Source organism: Salvia splendens, chromosome 10 (genome assembly GCF_004379255.2).
Source record: "Salvia splendens isolate huo1 chromosome 10, SspV2, whole genome shotgun sequence".
In the NCBI taxonomy this organism is placed as follows: domain Eukaryota; kingdom Viridiplantae; phylum Streptophyta; class Magnoliopsida; order Lamiales; family Lamiaceae; genus Salvia; species Salvia splendens.
The window spans coordinates 22570648-22590797 of record NC_056041.1 but is presented as its reverse complement, the minus strand read 5'-3'; the positions used below and the strand labels follow the sequence as shown (position 1 = coordinate 22590797).

Here is a 20150-nt window from a genome sequence, read left to right as displayed (position 1 = left end):
TGTGTCGCAAGCAAGTACTGGTAACAATCCCTCTCTTCTTTGGTCCAGGTGGGGCTGATATGAATGGCACGTGAGTTATATGGTGAGCACAGAGCTAAGCCAACACGTCTCTCTGTACGCGATCTGAGTTTCCTTGTTGGCATACATGCTCTGATCACGATTCTTTCTGCATTTTGCTCTTTAGTTGTTTGACCAAGACTAATGTTTTGCTCCATGGCAGGTGTATGGAAGTTCAATTGCTACTTTCAAGGCAGGCTATGTCTATTGTGTCGTGCTGCAACATAACAATAAGTTTGTCAACTCAATGTCATGTTAGTAATTCTTGTGTTCATCTAATGAGCGCAGCGGAAATTGCAAACAAGAATAACAAATCTAGATTCATAATCATATTGCAAGTTGAGCACGTAATACACAACGGAACTAAATCTTACTTCTTGTTGTGTTTTCTTCTACGATTGTGTCCTGCAAGTTGAATCCACTACTATCGAGGTCCACGTGTATTATGATCCGATGCAGGAACAATTCCTCGGTACAATCGCTCTATAGAGAAAGTTAGGAATTCTCTACAAAGCTTTACGTATTTTCTCTCTAATGTTACGCTATTTCTCATCACCCACAATGGAGAATAAATAACCATTATATAGACAAAGAGTCATTAGGGTTTCATGATTGTTGGGCTTATGGAATAATTATAATTGTAGCTCAACTATAATTATTTAATCCATATTAATCTAATCTAGCCCATATCCTTTCAATCTCCCACTTGGACTAGCATTAGATATAATACGCAGTTCCAACTTTGTACCCTTGAGCGGATCAAAATACACTTATAGTGTGACCCTTTAGGCCCTCATTATCGACGACGATCTAATCGAAGTCTGCACAAAACTCCTAGACTGCGTTGGCAGCGTAGCTCGATATATGAAGGACGTTTACGTGAATTCGGTAAACAAGCCTTTACACAAAGTTTATAGTAACATCCTTTCATTCACGAACCACCCGATTGAGCCTAAGATTTGTCATGTGTCATCCAAATAGCTCAATCACTTTATCTCATCTTTATTAAATGACCCATTCGATCATATTCAATTACTTTAATTGAATATATCTTTGCATTGGCCAATGACTTAGTGGTCAAGTAATATAGAGAATTTGAGTGTTCTCTCGAAATTCTAATCGAGGAATGAATCTCATTCTTGGCTCAACTACCATTTCCATTTATCTTATGATGTACCCAACACAAGTTCGTGTCTAAATCCACCGAGGGGAGGCAAAGCGTTGTACAAGGTCAAAGCACATCACTCAACAAACAAAATGTGTAATGACCTCAGATCCAAGGACTATTACATACTTCGTGTACTAATAAATGGTAGACACTTCACAAAACAGTTTAATAGTAGGGTATACCAATACTCTCCAAAGTATACCATGTGTCCATCACGAGTATCTAATATCTCATAGTTGTGAGAACAACTACATTCTCGAAGAATGTGATGCAAACCCCATGCTAACCTATAACATATCACCAATATCCCATTCTTGATGATCATTGGTTAGGGCTATTTTAGAATTATACTATATCATTAATGTCTCACACCATTAACGACAGTCACAATTCAAGAGAACAAATATTTAGAATAAAATCAAACATTTAAAACAATTATTCCAATAAGTGCACAAAACCCATAGGAAATAAAATTTTCATATAATGTGATCAAGTAATATTGTCTCAACACAAAATGTTTCTAAGACATATAAAACTGTAACTCCCACTGATTCAAAGCCATCTACCAACATGCATAACACCTAAGCTCTCAAAGTGTTTGTTGTGTTTTGCTATACATAACGGTTTGGTGAAAGGATCAGCCAAGTTATCATCAGTGGGTACTCTTTCTAATTTTATGTCGCCTCTTTCAATTATTTCTCTGATCAGATGATATCTTCTGGGAACATGCTTGTTCATGTTCGTAGCTCTGGGTTCTTTTGCTTGCGCAACAGCACCAGTGTTGTCACAATACAAAGGTATTGCACTATTGGCACTCGGAATGACACCCAGTTCTTTAACGAACTCTAACAAAGCAACAGCTTCTTTGGCAGCTTCAGATGCAGCAATATACTCGTCTTCGGTGGTGGAATCGGCAGTTGTACCTTGTTTGGAACTATTCCAACTCACTGCTCCACCATTGAGGACAAAAACATATCCAGACTGAGACTTATAGTCGTCATGGTCTGTTTGGAAACTAGCATCAGTGTACCCAGTAACTGATAACTCTGGTTGTCCACCATAGAGACTAAGAAATATTCTTTAGTCCTTCTAAGGTACTTAAGAATAGTCTTAACGGTTTTCCAATGTTCCTCACCGGGATTTTGCTGAAATCTGCCTGTCATGCTAAGCGCATAGGCCACATCTGGCCTAGTAGAAATCATGGTATACATAATAGATCCTATAGCAGAGGCATACGAGATCCTTTTCATGTTGTCTCTTTCTTTGTCATTAGAAGGACAATCCTTCTTTGACAATACAATGCCATGTCCCATAGGAAGAAAACCTTTCTTAGAATTCTCCATTGAGAAGCGCCTTAGCAACTTGTCTATGTAAGTGGATTGTGATAATCCCAACATCCTATTCGGTCTATCTCGATAGATCTTGATTCCAAGGATGTAGGAAGCATCACCCAGATCCTTCATCATAAAGGAACTAGACAACCATTCTTTCACGGATTGCATCAGAGAACGATCGCTTCCCATAATCAAGATGTCATCAACATATATGATAAGGAAGACAACGTTACCATTCTCGCGTTTACTATAAACACATGGGTCATCTTTGCTTCTGACAAAACCAAACGATTTGATTGTTCTGTCAAACAAATATTCCAACTCCTCGAAGCTTGCTTAAGTCCATAGATGGACTTCTTTAGCTTGCACACTGCATTCGGCCTTTCTTTCGATACAAAACCTTCAGGCTGCGTCATATAGACATCACCTTCTATTTTTCCATTGAGAAATGCGGTTTTGACATCCATTTGCCAAATGTCAAAATTGTAGTATGCAGCAATTGCAAGTAATATCCTAATGGACTTGATCTTAGCAACTGGCGAAAAGGTTTCATCATAGTCAATGCCTTCGCGCTGACTATAACCCTTTGCCACTAACCTAGCCTTGTAGGTTTGTACTTTGCCATCTGCATCTCTCTTCTTTTTGAAGATCCATTTGCAACCTATGGGGTAAACCCCATCTGGCAAGTCAACTAGTTCCCAGACTAAGTTGAAGTACATCGAGTCCATTTCAGATATCAAGGCTTCAAGCCACTTCTCTCGATCGGTGTCTGACACCGCCTCGGTATAGGTCTTAGGCTCATCGTCGTCTAAATCAACTTCATCATCTTGATTCTCAACCATTAGATTCAGTCTCTCAGGTGCACGACGAATCCTTCTAGGCCTACTGAGTTGGTTTTCTTCTGGCTCGGGCTGTTCATTCTGATTGTGAGTAGGCCCAGGAATATCACTATGATCTTCTTGAGATAGAGGTGATGCAACTATTGTATCATCTTGTATTTGATGCATCTCATTGTCTTGAGGAGGTTCTTCGAGAGTCCCTCTAAGGTCTCCTCTAATAGTATTTTCCCCTCCCAATAGATAATCAAAAACTCCCACTGAGTTATTGTTCAAACCATTTGACAATACATCATCCTCATTGTTAACTTGTGGTTCTTGAATTTCTTCAAGATCTACTGTATTTTGACCTTGTTCCTTGCAGACATAACTGTCTTCAAGGAACGTCACATTCCTTGATGTTATCACCTTGTGATTTTCAGGACAGTAGAAATCGTATCCCCTAGTTTGTTTAGGATATCCCACAAAGTAACACTTCTCACTTTTAGATTCCAACTTATCAGTCATTTGTTTCTTAACAAAAGCTGGACAACCCCAGGTCCGCATATAGTTAAGACAAGGCTTTTTGGCATACCATAACTCATATGGTGTTTTCTCAACTGATTTAGATGGAACTCTATTCAGAATGTAAATAGCAGTCAATAAAGCATGACCCCAGAGAAATAAAGGAAGACTAGCTAAACTCATCATGGATCGAACCATATCTAATAATGTTTGGTTTCTCCTTTCAGATACTCCATTCATTTGTGGTGTACCAGGAGGTGTCCAGTCCGACTGAATTCCATGCGATTTCAAGTAATCAAGAAATTCTCGGCTCAAGTATTCCCCTCCTCGATCTGATCGAAGAGTTTTTATACTTTTCCCAAGTTGTTTCTCAACTTCACACTTAAACTCTATAAATTTCTCAAAGGCCTCAGATTTGTGTTTCATAAGATACACATATCCATACCTTGTCAAATCATCAGTGAAAGTAATGAAGTACGAATAACCACCTTTTGCTTGAGTTGGAAACGGTCCGCACACATCTGTGTGGATCAACTCTAGCACATCATTAGCACGCACCCCTTTCCCAGAAAGTGGCTTATTAGTCATCTTTCCTTTGAGACAGAATTCACAAGCACCATATGATTCAAAATCAAATGAATTTAGATAGTCTAACTTTCTCAATCTCGCTATCCTTTTCTCATTGATATGACCAAGTCTACAATGCCAAAGATAAGTAGCATTATCCGTATTACATAGCTTAAGTCTTTTATTTTGCACATTGAGAATATCCTGTTTGCATTCAAGCATATATAATCTATTCTCTAAAGTGGCATTTCCATAAAATAATCCATTATTAGAAAACGAGCACCTGTTGTTTGCAAAATGGAAGGAAAAACCTTCGATGTCCAACATCGGAATGGAAATAATATTCTTTGAAATAACTGGAACGAAATAACAATTATGTAAATCTAGTCTATGTCCTGAGGGAAGATCTAATCTATAAGTTCCCACGCGTTCGGCAGCAACTTTTGCTCCATTTCCAACACGTAGGTCTACTTCCCCAGGTCTCACTTTCCTGGTGTCAATTAAACCTTGCACATTATTACAAATGTGTGAACCACAAACGGTATCCAATACCCAGGATTGTGAGTTATTCATAGACATATTTATCTCAATGACAAACATAGCCGAGCTCCCACTCATTGCACCTTGTGCCTTGAGTTTTGGGCAGTCTCTCTGCCACTCCGTGAAATTTGACCTAGTCAATTTGTTTGTTTCCATCATACACTCATAAGATAAGTTTGACATGTTATCTGAACAGAAAATAAAACGAAAAGCACATTAGAAAAGCATGCAAAGATCACAATCGCATCACTAATCAAACAAGGGTTTATTGTATTGATTAGCTCCCACTAATTTTAACATATATTATGTCCCCCAAACATAAAATACGAATTTATATCTAATATAAATTTTAGTGGTCCAAGATCCAAGTCTATATTATTGCAGCCTCTGCGAGGGCTGATGACTACAATAATATCACCAGGTAGGCCTCCAAGCCAATTGTAACAACAATTTTTACAATTCTTGGTTTATTAATCTAATTAATATACGTCCATAAATTATTCTGGTTGCGAGGGCTACTCAAAATAATTTAAGCAAGTCAACCTCATCACACGATGCCAACCATGCATCTATGAATGAGCCTAAACCTTGTAGATTTAGAGTAAACGCGAGGGCGTAAAACTCGTGGTCGAAAAGACTAGGAACATCAAACAATTGTGATGGACGACGCATTTCTTTCAAAAACAAGACTTATATTTTATGGGGAAGAGTTTGATACTAGTTTTGTGAATATAATATCTAATATTAAATTTCAAACAATTACTGGGCGCCGCCTACCCATGCATAGTATAACACGGACTACACATACTGGGCGCCGCCTACCCAGACATAGTATAACACGGACTACACATACTGGGCGCCGCCTACCCAGACAATAAAACGGTCTCTAACTACTATAGTTAAAATAAATAAGCATAAATCAAATAGCATGCTTATCACATAGGATATCAAATAATGCTCAATGAATAAAATCAAATTTTATTCTCTAATTACATGTGGATTTAAAATTATATTAATTCGAAATTAATGTAACAAAATGTATTAATCCAATTAATAAATTTATCATATAATCTATATCAATTCCAAATTAATATAAACAGATACTTAATATTAATTCTAAACTAATATTAGAGGCACATTTAGGGTACTTAATATTAGTTCTAAACTAAACCGACACCCTAAACATGCACTATTAATAAATAATAATTTCTTGGCATGGATTTGTCGACGGAAGCATGATTCTCTTTTCATATTATTCGAAAAAATTGAGGTCAAAATCCAAAACAGATTGCAATTTGCCGTAATTTTTACAAAATTTTGTTAAAAGAATCGAAATCTAATTACAACTTCTAAGCAATTATGAAACCAAATTCTTGGAAATTTCGAAATCAAATTTCGAAGCAGATCAATATATACTTCTTCAGTTCTTCTGATCCCATGTTTGTTTTAATTTCTTGCGGTTTTGTGCTGCGATTTATCTTAAACTCTCCCAATCTGGTATTGCGGCGAGGATGAAAGATTTTTCGAAAATTTTATTTTGATTCAAGATTCGAAATTTTGAATCTAATGCAGTTTCTTAAAACCGTTTCTAGAAATTCATCCCAACTACAATAACATGATTAATCCACATATAATTAGCAAATAGAACAAAATAATTATGAATCGAGCCCCGAGCTCTGATACCACTGTTAGTAATTCTTGTGTTCATCTAATAAGCGCAGCGGAAATTGCAAACAAGAATAACAAATCTAGATTCATAATCATATTGCAAGTTGAGCACGTAATACACAACGGAACTAAATCTTACTTGTTGTTGTGTTTTCTTCTACGATTGTGTCCTGCAAGTTGAATCCACTACTATCGAGGTCCACGTGTATTATGATCCGATGCAGGAACAATTCCTCGGTACAATCGCTCTATAGAGAAAGTTAGGAATTCTCTACAAAGCTTTACGTATTTTCTCTCTAATGTTACGCTATTTCTCATCACCCACAATGGAGAATAAATAACCATTATATAGACAAAGAGTCATTAGGGTTTCATGATTGTTGGGCTTATGGAATAATTATAATTGTAGCCCAACTATAATTATTTAATCCATATTAATCTAATCTAGCCCATATCCTTTCATGTCAATGATACGAGCACAATGTGTACTTGATGTCAACTACGTTTGCATATGCTTCTCAGCCGTACCTCTGAAGCAACCTCGCGAGCTATGGAACTGGCAACATCCTATACATTTTCATGATTGACAACAGCTAATTTATACACATAAGCCACATTCTCTTTGCATCCCTCATCTCTACCCAGCTTAGTTCCAGTCCCAAAGTCCAAATTATCTTCATCCAATCAAGTAATGTTCTCTATGTTATCATCACCGGATACATGTTCGTCACCACTAGAATAAAGGTCAACTGACTTTCTTATGTCGAAAGATTCAATAACAAAAAAAATAAATAGGGTTGTTGACATCATACCTGTTCAAGATGTTGGGGTTACTGCAACAAACAGGTCCTTAGAGCATCTCCAAAAAAAGAGGTAAATGGAGAGGTAAATTAATATAACTAGCATATTTACCTTTTTTTCATGAAAAATTATTCTCCAAGAAGAGAGGTAAATAAGAATACCTTTTTCCATTTTGAAGAGGTATCTTTACCTCTCCATCAATGGAGAGGTAAAATCTTTTAACAACCATATTTACCTTCTTTTCATGTAAAACTATTCTCCAAGGGGGAAGGTTTATGAGAAGGTATTACACTTTATGTCTTTTAATGCATTTTGTACTATTTTTTAGAAGGGTATATTTCACTTTTTGAGAAGGTAAATAGATGATATACCTCTTTCATATTCCTTTCCTTGTTGCAGATGCTCTTACGGATCTATTTAAGTGATTATGTATTTGATTCCAATTTCATGCAAATATTCTGGATCTATAGGTAAACACATCAAAACACACATAAACATGTTTATTTGATGTAGATCTGATTGTTACCTCCTTATCCCTTGAAGGATTAACGCTGCTTGCTGAATCTCCCGGCAATCCATGATTTCTCGACCACGAACCTTCCATTCTATTCTCATGTCGTTGATTATTCATCCAGGTGGGCGGATCTCGAAGAATCAATGATAGTGATATGAGATCTTAGGAGACCAATACAAAACACAAGATTGTCTTGATCTAATCATGTGAATTAGGATAGAACAAGAACAAAAACCAAGAACCATAACCTCCCTAGGGCAATGGCACGAAAATCAATGCAAGAGGGAGAGAGAGAAGCCAAGTGAATGGCATCTAGGGTTACAGAGGAGTGTTGTGAATTGTGTATTGTATACTAGGGTTTCCTCATCCCTTCACTATTTATAAGATAAACTTTTTGGACTAGAATGGGGATCCATGGAATGATTAGATGTTGGCTAGCCCATTACAATATACTTATGAAATCAATTAACCCATGATTTAATATAATATCCAATGGAATATTATTTTATTCCACTAAAGAATAATATTGAACTCCCATCTAAATAACCAAATTACGACCATTTTATTTTATAATATTTCTCGCGTTTAAAATTATCTTAATCCATTAATTTAATTCTTTGTCTGCTATGTGACTTAAATTAAATTAATTCTCCAAAGATTTTTTCTAGTATGAAACTTTATTTATTATTCATGGAATACAATTCCAACTGCACAGTTTTCTGAATAATAAATTCATTTTTCAAACATCTCTTGGGGATTAATCATACCACACTGGGCACGCGAATTCTATGAAATAATATTCTGATATTTTCATGTTATTCAATTACTACCACCCAAGATACTATGATTGAGTTGCGAAAAACTCTCACATATTGATAAGTCAAAGTGACGTCTGATTAAATAAACAATATCAATATTATTTGCATAGACTAAGAAATACTAAAATTTCTTAAATATATTCTTTCAGTAGATAGCAATAAAGAATATATTTCGTGTTTGATCATTTCAATGCTTTACTACACCATTTTTACTAATCTCTTCTTAGGTAAGAGAGAATTATCACAAACACTGCAACCATACCAATATGTAGCTAAGATCTATCTAGGTTGTGAACTCGTTTTTCTTCTTACTAGATCTGGTCAAGTCCATACTAGAGAACCCCTGAGAAATCATCAGGTTCTCCTACTTTCACCTTCTTAGTAAGAAGCCTTAGATTTATTTATTTATATTTCAATAAATAAACCATTATATTACACTCCCTCAGTCCCCAAAGAATATGCACTTTGGATTCGGCAATGATTTTAATGCAAAATTGGTAAAGTAAGAGAGAGATAGAGAGAAAAAGTAAATATAGTATTGTTAGTGGAGAATGAGTCTCACCTTATTAGAGAGAAAATAGTTTTTAAAATTAGAAAATGCATATTCTTGTGGGACGGACTAAAAAGGAAAGAGTGCATATTCTTGTTGGACGGGGAGAGTATTATTTATTCTCACAATTAGGTAAACAAGTGGACGTAGTGTTTCTCGTATACATGCACAAGCTGACTGTACAAAGGCATGTACGCTCGAAACATCTTTTAGTATAGAAACCCCAACACAAGATTTAGACCATCGTATGTTTGTGATTTTGCTCAACTGCTGCATCACGATTACACGCATCATCATCCTAAAATATATGAAGTAGATACACTTTCATTCACTTTAACATCTTTTAATTGGGAAGTGCATCATGAAACTATAACATTTAGAATATGTACTTAACCTTACTAAATTCAAAACCAAGGCTGGATCTTGGATATTCGTCTTTGTTTTCAAGAATCTCCATATTGTTAGAACCATGATCATTCGTTAGCTACCTTATCATTGGCAAATTGAGACTGCGTCATTGATTCAACAGGATCAAAATCTATGTCGACCAGTCTGAACACCTTCCTAACTGTGTCACAAGTTATTTTAAAGCAACCATTCTTCTTGATTTCAGGAGTTGCATGACTTAATTCTCTGGCTAGCATATTCAGTCCATCACATATGTATTTTGTTGCTTACCAAACACCCACATGTATCATCTCTCATGATCTGATCACTATCCAACTTCATCTTCTTTCTCACTGGAGGCAACACCATCCACTTCTATGGTCCTTTCCGCACTACCCATTTCATTCGGTTCATATTATCCCGAAACATGGCCAAGCCCGCAATCCTTCTCTTTGCTTTCATTATCTTCTTCTTGTTTAAATAGTGTAGCCATCTTTATCCTTGGAATAGCTCGCGACACACGTTTCTTGCATTGCATGACTTGTCTACATAGAAAGCCTACATGAATTAATATAATTGTTACTCCCTCCGTCCCACCATAAGTGAGTCACTTTCCTTTTTTGGGATGTCCCACCATAAGTGTCCATTTCCCTTTTAAGCAAAAAATCTTCTTTCTTACTTTTTTTCCCCACATATTTTATTCTTTAACTCTTCTATTTTTCCCTCTCTCATACTTTACTCTCTCCACTTTAACTTTTTAAATATCAATTCTTTGAATTTCGTGCCCAAAATAAGTGGCTCGCTTCTGGCGAGACTGAGGGAGTACAGTATAACATCAAATATGGGTATGTCAACAGTAATATAGACGAACGTCAATAGCAAATTTAAATTCACAAAAAGTATCAATAGTTTTGTCAACTAAAATATGCAAATGTCAACTATAATTACAAATTGTCTATTTTCTGGCAACACAATATAATTCAATGTCAACAAAATATCAAGGATATTGATCATAGAACAAATTGTATAACTACATAAAAGAAATACCATGCGCATAACATCCAAATTACGTACCAAAGGAACACAATTAGACCATTGAAAACTAAGGACTTATTCTTGGATCACAACTTATGAGCCCTCATTAGGTTATCTAGCAAGTATTGCACCAATTTAAATTCTTTATATAAGGTAAACATATAGATAAGTTGCATTTTACAAACGAAATGTTTTAGTGTTTTCGAATGTTTTTTTTTAAATAAAACTTCGAGCTCACTATTTGACAAATACCAGTTTTTATGAAAATGTATATTTCGACATGTGTCAACTGAGTATATCAAGTACTCAGCTCTACATATGTTTTAAAAATATAGAGGAGGTTGAATAGTGATGACAATGGCAAGAGATAGAAATGTCTTTTGATAGTATTGTAGTTGGATGTATCATATCTCCATATATGACGTCATTTGGCCTTGAACCTTTCTGCAGCAAGTCAAATCAAGTTTATGTTCATTTATATTTGGATAAGCCGTTACTTGATATTTCACTCTATCCCAATTATTATAGGTTATGCTCAAATGTGTCAATTTTTTCCCTTTCTTCTCTGCTTTTTAAATATCCCATTAGTTACGATTAATTGAGTTTTCTGTCTTTAGTAAAGTGCGGTCATGACAATATGTAGTGTGTATGTATGTGTGTGTGTTGTGTATGTGATGTGGGTGTGTGTGTATCATTTGAATGTGCACTATGTGTGGGTTGTGTAAGTTTGTGTTAGATATCTAATTTTATATTCCCTCCGTCCCATAATAAGAGTCATATTTTATCATTTTGGTCTGTCCCACAATAAGAGTCACATTTCACTTTTACTATAAATAATAAGTAGGTCTCACATTTCGCTAATTCACTTCACTCACATTCTATTATAAAACCAATTTTAAAAAGTGGACCCTATATTCCATTAATTTTTCCAACTAACTATTTTTTACATTTTTTAAAATCCGTGCACACACCAAAGGTGACTCCTCTTGTAAGACGGAGAAAATAATTATTTAGAATTTCAATTATCTACTTTTAATATAAAATTCAAATTGTAAAATTGAGAAATTTGGATTCATAATTCAGTATCAAATCTAAATATTTTTATGATACTAATACTGAATTTGGAATTATTGGCTTCAAGTCCAATTCTATTGTCTCAATTTCACGTAACAAATGAGGCATAAGTGTTGCAAAAGTTTTTTAATTAAATATGGAGTTCTGCCAGGTGTCGCAAATATAACCATCTAAATTTCATATTCATAACAAATATTCAGCGTTGATCATGACCAAGTGGTTATGAAATGAACATATATGGAAAGATATACGTATTTCACCGGTGAAATGACTACTATATTTCATTTGTAAAATTAAGACTATTACACCATAGTTTTAGGAATTGTGTCAGATCGTGTATAAATAAATTAGTCAAATAAGTTTAAAAATGATGTGAGTGTCTGACATGTCGGCTGGACAAACTCAATAAATAAGTTGAACCTAATCAAATGTAAGAAAAAAAGGATGTGTAGTCCAATAGCAACACAGCACGTCAATGCCAATATCTCAAAATTTATTGATGGCTTATTCCAATATTGAAAAAGTGTAAATGGCTTAATTGGATTTTGGAATATTGAGCAGTGAAAATAGAACTATTTTACTACCATTGAATAAACATCACTCCCTCAGTCTCTCAAAAATTAACTTAAGTTATATATAATACGGGTTTTAATATGTAATTGGTATAATAAGAGAGGGGGAAAATAGTGAAAAAGTAGTAATAGATTGTTAGGTCCACGTTATTAATAGTTCAAAAAATTCCTTATCTAGACTTTGTCTAATTTTAAGGGACGATCAAAAATGAAAAAACTAGTCTACTTTTTTGGATACAGAGGGAGTATTTTCCTACTTTCACAAAATATAATGTGACAATTACGAAATCTATCACCTAATAATGTAATAGTATACCCCTCCGTCCCATATAAATAAGTTAAATTTCCTTTTTCATCCGTCAATAGAAATAGTCTATATCTATTTATAGAAATATTTTATTAATTATGCATTAAAATATGTGTTATTTTCAATTAGCATATTTCTATAGGACGGAGAGAGTAAATAACAAATTTGGAGGGATAAATGGTAGAAAATCCAAGGATCAGCCCTTGTTCTTTCTCCCTATTTATTATATTTATATTATTATATATTGGGGTTCTTCTATGTGGTATGTCTTTTCCTATTTATTATATTTATATTATTATATATTGGGGTTCTTCTATGTGGTATGTCTTTTCCTAATACCCTATCTTGTTCAATTTTAAATCTTAGCAGTGAAGAATTGACATCATACATTCAATATGACTATTCTCTTTGTATGTTGAGGTGGGGGTAGGAAAAATAGTTAATTACATTATACATATAAATAGTCAACAAGATTGAATAATATTGTGAAATCTTGAATCAATAATGAAATTGAATTAAAAAGGAAATTGAAGGAACTTTTATAAAGTGTTAACAGTGATAATTCAATTGAAAAATGAATTACCAACATATCATTATTATTTAGAATTGATTGATCCAAGCCATTCCAGCAAATTCAAGTAATTGAATTATGCAAAAAGTGAAATAAGAAAGAGAGATAGAAAAAGATGCTAAACAAATGAAACAGATGGAAATACACTTTAATATTATTGCTAGTGAAGAAAGCTGAAACATTACTTCACAAACAATAAAAAATTCAATACAAGAATAATAAAACATACCCCTAATCCCTTTGCCAAATTTTCATCCTACTTTTTCCCCATTGATTTATTCCAAATGGTGTTTTGTTTCTCTCAATTTGATTGACTTCCATTCATTCTCAGCTTAATCCCCACATCTTCTTTTTCTCCTTCACTCCTCTGAATTTAGCCTCTTTTTACTGGGTTTTTCTCAGACTAGAAAAAAAAAGGGAAAATATAAAAAATTGGTTTCCATTTTGTGTTGTAATTTCTGCAGAGTTTGTTGGGTTTACAGCAGGAAAAAGCTTCAAACCCGAAGCATATACAATAGGGCTACACGAAATCATCGAGACTGAGAATTATATAAATATTTACAGTAGATTTTTTTGTTGAAGCTTTTGATTTTTCAAAAAGCTTTAGTTTTTTTGTCGCTGGTTTCTGTGTGGTGAATTTTCATTTAATTCCCATCCTGTTTTTTTTAATTGGGGGAGATTCAAGAAATCCATAGACATGGGAAAGCATGGACCTTGCTATCACTGTGGTGTTACAAGTGAGTTTTGTGATTTTTTGACTAGGAATTGTGTAACTTTGTGAATTAATATGAGAGATTATTGGGGTTTTTGATTGAGTTAGTTTATTCAAATGTTTTTTTAAATGAAATGAATTGTCACTCAATCAATGAATTAGTCTCCTTTGATGTTCGGGTAGAGAATGCAATCAGTGAACAATGAGTAATATGCTGATATGCATTATCCTTTTTTTTGGGTCTTTGTTGGTTTTCTTCCTGTGAGTTGCTTCTGCAATCAGGGAAGAACGAGCAATATGTCGATATGTGACTTCGTATCTTTATATCGTAGTAGTATCTGCTGGGATCATAGTCCTTTCCTCTTGCTCTTCAGTTCATTGCCACCTCCAAAACTCTTAAGCCATTGTGTTAGAAGAAGGAATTAAGCTGATACTCAGCACATTCGAATGCAGTTACACGTGTTTTCGATCAAATTTGATCAATAACCACCATTGTTTTCAATCAAATTTGATCAATGCTTAATCACCATTGTTTTCGATCAAATTTGATCAATGCTTTAACCTTGATTGTTTACGCCATTCTTCCACCAATTGCATTGAAGATTTTATATCGCTGAATGGAAATTCCCATTTGAACCGTCTAAACTTTTGTGAGTGGTCCTGCTTCTAAAGGGGAAAGAGGAAAACAGAATTTTGAGCTATGGATTAGTTTTTGTGAAGCTTGTTATGTGATAAGAGAGTGAGCTTGTGCTAATGCCAAAATGGTTATGAGATCACGCATTCTTTGAACTAAAACTAGAGAAGGAGATGATATTGACTCTCTTGAGATGCTTTTTAAACTCCATCTGTCATAAAATTTTTATAGAGTCAATTTTTGTTTGCTTTAAGTTTTCTTGGGGAGAGTTCATAGTCTCTTTTCAGAATTCATATCTCATCACGGGCAATGTTTGATAACAAAATTTTATGCTTAAACAGATGTAATGGAACTCTCTGATCTCTATCATTCTTTTTTCATGATGGGAAATGGGTTTATTTGACCTCTCATAATCATGCAACAGGCACCCCTCTTTGGCGTAATGGGCCTCCTGAGAAGCCAGTACTCTGCAATGCATGTGGTTCGCGGTGGAGGACAAAGGGAACTCTGGCAAACTATACACCTCTACACGCTAGGGCAGAACCTGATGAGTTAGAGGATTTGAGGTTGCCTAGGGTGAAAACTATTTCTATTAAGAACAAAGAGCTAAAGGTACTGAAGCGGAAACACAGTATTGAGGTAGCTGAATTTGTAGAGGTTCCTCCTGACCATTACCAGGGTTTGCAAAAAGTTTATGATGAAGATACAAGCAATAGATCAAGTTCTGGTTCTGCCATATCCAACTCAGAGAAATACGCTCAATATGGCATTGCTGATACAAGTGATTTGACAAGTTAGTAGATCCGTATGCATGATAGTATTCTAGCATCATGATCTTCAACCCATGTCTTCTTTGACTATTATGTATATATTTTCTTCGGGAGGGGTAGGGCACACAGGGTAAAAGGTATGGATTATAAAAGTAAAATGATGATTTTCTAACTCTTTATGAGCAAACTAATCATGTACATCTTTTTACAAGGTGATAACTTATCTTTCTGTTTCTGGTTTTCATGGCATTTTCAAGTTTTCATTTAAGTGTTATCTCAAGCACAATGACTACGAACAATATTTGCACGGCATTTTCACTTGTTTTAATTGCTATAGTTTTAACATTTTAGAGCTAATTAGTGAGGATTAGTTATTAATTTGCATGTTATATTGTAATATGGTCAAGTTCTCACTCGTTTACCACCACAGGTCCCCCCCAACCCACTGCATGGGATTCAATTGTTCCTTCCAGAAAGAGAACCTGTGTTGCAAGGCCAAAACCTTCTCCAGTTGAGGTTCTTACCAAAGATCTGTATACATTATGGTATGAGCAACAGTCATCATGCTTGTCTGGATCTTCAGAAGAAGACTTGCTTCTTGAGAGCGATAAACCAATGATATCTGTTGAGATTGGACATGGAAGTGTACTTATTCGGCACCCAAGTTCATTTATTAGAGAAGAAGAGTCAGAAGCTAGCTCCCTTTCAGTTGATAACAAGCAGTATACCCTAACATCACGGGATATGAGTTTTCGTGGTCGAGTTGAAGACACAGGTGCCTACTCATCGAGTAAAGTTAATGAGAAACTTAAGAAGAATGCTTATCCTGGGGTTGTACAGGAACATATGAGAAGGTATTTTTATCACTCTCTGGTTCTTATGAGTACACCAGGAGTCTTCGGAAGTAGTCCCTCCGTCCCACTAAAGATGACCACTTTCCTTTTTAGTTTGTCCCACCAAGATGACTCATTACTAAAAATAGAAACCCCTTTATCTCTACTTTATTCTCTCTCTTATTTTATTCTTTCCACCTAACACACAAAATAAAGCTGCAATAAATCCCGTGTCGCCCAAGGAAGGGGTCATCTTCCTTGGGACGGAGGGAGTATTATTTTTAAGCTACAGACAGATACCTTGAACATAAATTATGCGATTTTTTATGTTCAAAGAGCTAGATATTTTGGTTGGTTACATTTTGATTGAAATGTTTGCATTTTTGCGAAACTATTTCAAATGAGTCTGTATATTAAAATCCACAAGTAACTCAGAATAGTTCAAACTAGATTTCAAATCCTATTATGAAACAAACCTTCTTTCACAAGCTTCGTGGATTTCTATTACTGATTTCAAGTCCATAGCTCCATATACTTTCATCCAAATTCATGAATTTCCAAACAAGCATGCCTTTTGTTTCAACCTAATGCGATTAATGAACTCCTTTCTTATACTAATTCAGCAGCTGCTATCTTAGGGGGGGGGGGTGATGTATCTTCTCTGAATATTCTGCTAATGCATCTTTTTCTTATTTAATTTCAGAGACAAGGACCAGGTTGTAAAATTACCGATTCTTGCACATAATAATTCTCCACTATGTTACATAAATCTACAAGTAAGTTGTAAAGAAAATGTTTAGTTGATACTAATAAGCAGTTTCACATTTATGTCTAGTGATAATGCATGTTTACTCGGTTCCCTATTCAGCCATGCCATAGAAAAAAATCCAACATATATAAAAAAATTTGTGAACTGTTCTTATATACGTCATAGTTTTTGTAGCAATAGGCTGCTGATACCATGTCTTCCTGCTATGCATATTTTCAGTTAGTCATATTAATGTTTTCCGTTGTAATTGAGATTATGAAGTACTCCTGTCAAGATCTGATTCAACTTATTTTCCAGCCCATTCTTCTTAAGCTGTCGTTTGATATGCCATATTGATGCAGGACATTGTTAATTTCGAATTGTTTTCAACTCATTTGACAAATGATGAACAAAAACAGTTGATGAGCCTATTACCTTCTGTCGATGCTTCGGATGCTCCATACAGGTGTGTGCTGTAACTTTTCTTCTCTAGCTTATGGAAGTCCAGCATGATCACATGCCATCATAATTGGTTTAAATATTTATCCACATGTGGCAAATTTTCTAATACTGAAGAACGAACTACGCGCCTCTTATTTGTGTCAATATTACATCACAATAGACATGTTACTTTGGTCATGCATAGTTTTGGATGCTTCTCAAAGATTGATTAGATGCTGTGATAACTTTTTTTGTTTAAGCCGAACGTTAGTCAGAAAAGGTACTTTTAAGTACAGAAAATTAAGCTGACTGACTAATGGTAATACATTTTTGTTTGCTTATTGTGGGCTCTGTTTCTTTTTTAGCCTTAAAAGCATGTTCGATAGCGCTGAGTTCAACCTGAATCTATCATCCTTCCAAAAACTTATTGCTGAGGGAGTTTTTGATAACTCGTATGGTGGGTTCAATACGGATGATTGCAGAATTTTGAAGAAACTTGTCTTATGCGATTTAGCTAAATCAAAGTGGGTTGAACAACATACAGCTTTTAAGGTTTGTAGTTTCAACAACTTGTAAAATCTTTCTTCAATTGTGTCTCTCGTAGTTTAATTTATACTCTAAATACTGTTCTCTTTAGGATCTGAAGCGCAAAAATACCATCAACTCAGAAGTGACAGGAGGATACAATGGCTTTGAAATTGTCAATGCAGCTCACTTAGAACTATCACGAGAGGGACAGCACAAAAAAACTACAGGTAAATTGTGGAAATTCGACAACTGTTAAGTATTACAATGTTCAATAACTGTGACACTCAAGCAAAGTGAATCTACAATTTTCTAGAGCATATATTGTCATGTGGGTTTAAAATGTTTCAGTAATGCAGCTGGCTTGTTAACTCAGTCTTATTTAACCTCTATCTCGATTAAGATATATGTTCTACGCTCTCCGTCCCACTCAAGATGTCCACCTTTCATTTTTAATTTGTCCTGCTCAAGATGTCCATTTTCTATATTTGGAAATAAATCTCTCTCTCATCTCTCATTAAAATATTCAACTACCTTTTTCTCTCTACTTACTCCACCTAACAACTCCTCCTAAAATCCCGTGCCACTTTAACTTAAGAATGTGGACATCTTGAGTGGGATGGAGGGAGTAGTATTTCAATTTATATTTTTCAATGCTTGGAGATGTCTGCATATGACCATTCTGTACGTGCATTAAGACTTGGAGCTGATAATTACTTTTTTACTTGCAATAGTTTTTATTTCATCTGGATCTACTGCCAAATATTCCATTTTATAAACTAACCACTGCCAATAAAACCCAGCGATCTGCTATGAGTTTTAGGTTTCAAAGCTTTTCTATCTTTTCATTCTTTGCTTATCACAACAAGATCATTTCCTTTCGACTAGTCTAGTATATCTGATTTCTACTTTTCTTTGCTAAACTCATGTCCTAATCAGGTATGCCAGAATTTTCTTCTACATATTGTTTCTGTTATTTAGTCCCTCTGTCTCATTATACGTGGCTTGTATTCCTTTTTAGGCGGTCTCACTATTAGTGGAGAAAAAAGATAAATGCATTTATTTGTTACCCAAAAATATCTTGATCTCATAGTTCAAATTGAATCATCCGGATTAGCTATTCTCTAACTGGTTTTCTTCCCCCAGGATCGAAAGTTATGATGAAGAGTCCCCGGAGAATTCTGATGAAGTCAAGCTATGGTAAAAAAGAAATCCTAGATAGAGATGAGTCTTTCGTGAGTGCTAAGAGTTTATTTTCAATCCAAAACGACAATGGTTCCTCAGTGCTGGACACATCCCACTTCGAAGGGGAGAACTCCGACCAGGACTTGCTGCTAGATGTACCATCCAATGGCTCCTTTCCACAGGCAGAACTCCTCCCAAGTTCGAGTTTTGGCGCCATGGCTAGCACTAGTAGCAGCTCAGCGTACCCGAAACTTATCCACCCGTGATGTTACTTGCATACGTATGTGCTACTTATTTCGTATACGAGGGGGGAGGGGTGGTTTCTAGACATTGGTTTCAACCTGTGGTTGTGTTCTTCATTTCTTTGCAAAGAAATAGGAGTTTCTGTTCAATTTGAGGTTGGATGGATGTATACCTTGTTCCCCACATGAGACATGCTGTTGGAATTGAAAAAGGGATGGGTTTATTTGCATTTTGGATTATGTACAGACTAACAAAAGATTGTGTTATGTAGCACAAAAAAGGAAAAAGAAGAATGGAGAATATATTATTCATATCCTTATTTTCTTCTTTGATAAATTATAGTACTAAGAATGGAGAATGTATTATTTACAAAAAATGAATAGAATACAAGAAACATACCACTACTTTTATTACAACATGATGAATGCTCGTGTAGCTAAGGAAATTTTTATTGCTAAACGTTCCTATGATTATTCCTAGGGTGTTTTAGATATATTCCAATTGCAATTGGAACTGAAATTGCAGTGATAGTATTCTAATTCAATTCTTAATCTTTATTTTGATAAGATTAAATACTAATTGATACTATAAAATTGTATACTAATTCAAAAAATTGAATATAACTTGATAGTAACTTTTTAATTAAATTTTAAAAAAAATGTTATATACTCCCTCTATCGTCTCAGTTTTAAAATTGTATACTAATTCAAAATTAATTATTCATAAGACAGAAAAATCTAATATAACTTCATTGTG

General features: G+C 34.9%; 1 protein-coding gene across 2 annotated transcripts; it reads left to right on the top strand.

The window, feature by feature from the left end:
* Positions 1–13485: 13485 nt before the first annotated feature.
* LOC121752473 (GATA transcription factor 26-like) lies at positions 13486–19707 on the top strand. Of its 2 annotated transcripts, none has more exons than XM_042147568.1 (8): positions 13486–14040; positions 15074–15442; positions 15850–16273; positions 16956–17028; positions 17363–17466; positions 17807–17993; positions 18079–18196; positions 19113–19707. In XM_042147568.1, exons 1-8 carry the CDS (start codon positions 14001–14003, stop codon positions 19415–19417), a joined length of 1620 nt encoding a protein of 539 aa, XP_042003502.1. In that variant the 5' UTR covers positions 13486–14000; the 3' UTR covers positions 19418–19707. The 2 variants fall into 2 exon arrangements, with proteins under 2 accessions (XP_042003502.1, XP_042003503.1); XM_042147569.1 differs by lacking the exon at positions 13486–14040 and adding an exon at positions 14057–14992.
* The last annotated feature ends 443 nt before the right edge of the window (positions 19708–20150 follow it).

Excerpts from the sequence above, each read along its gene's own strand:
- LOC121752473 (XM_042147568.1), top strand. The coding sequence starts at position 14,001 with ATGGGAAAGCATGGACCTTGCTATCACTGTGGTGTTACAA. Across the intron at positions 14,041-15,073 it reads CTATCACTGTGGTGTTACAA|GCACCCCTCTTTGGCGTAAT; the intron begins GTGAGTTTTGTG and ends ATCATGCAACAG. Across the intron at positions 17,994-18,078 it reads AACAACATACAGCTTTTAAG|GATCTGAAGCGCAAAAATAC; the intron begins GTTTGTAGTTTC and ends TGTTCTCTTTAG.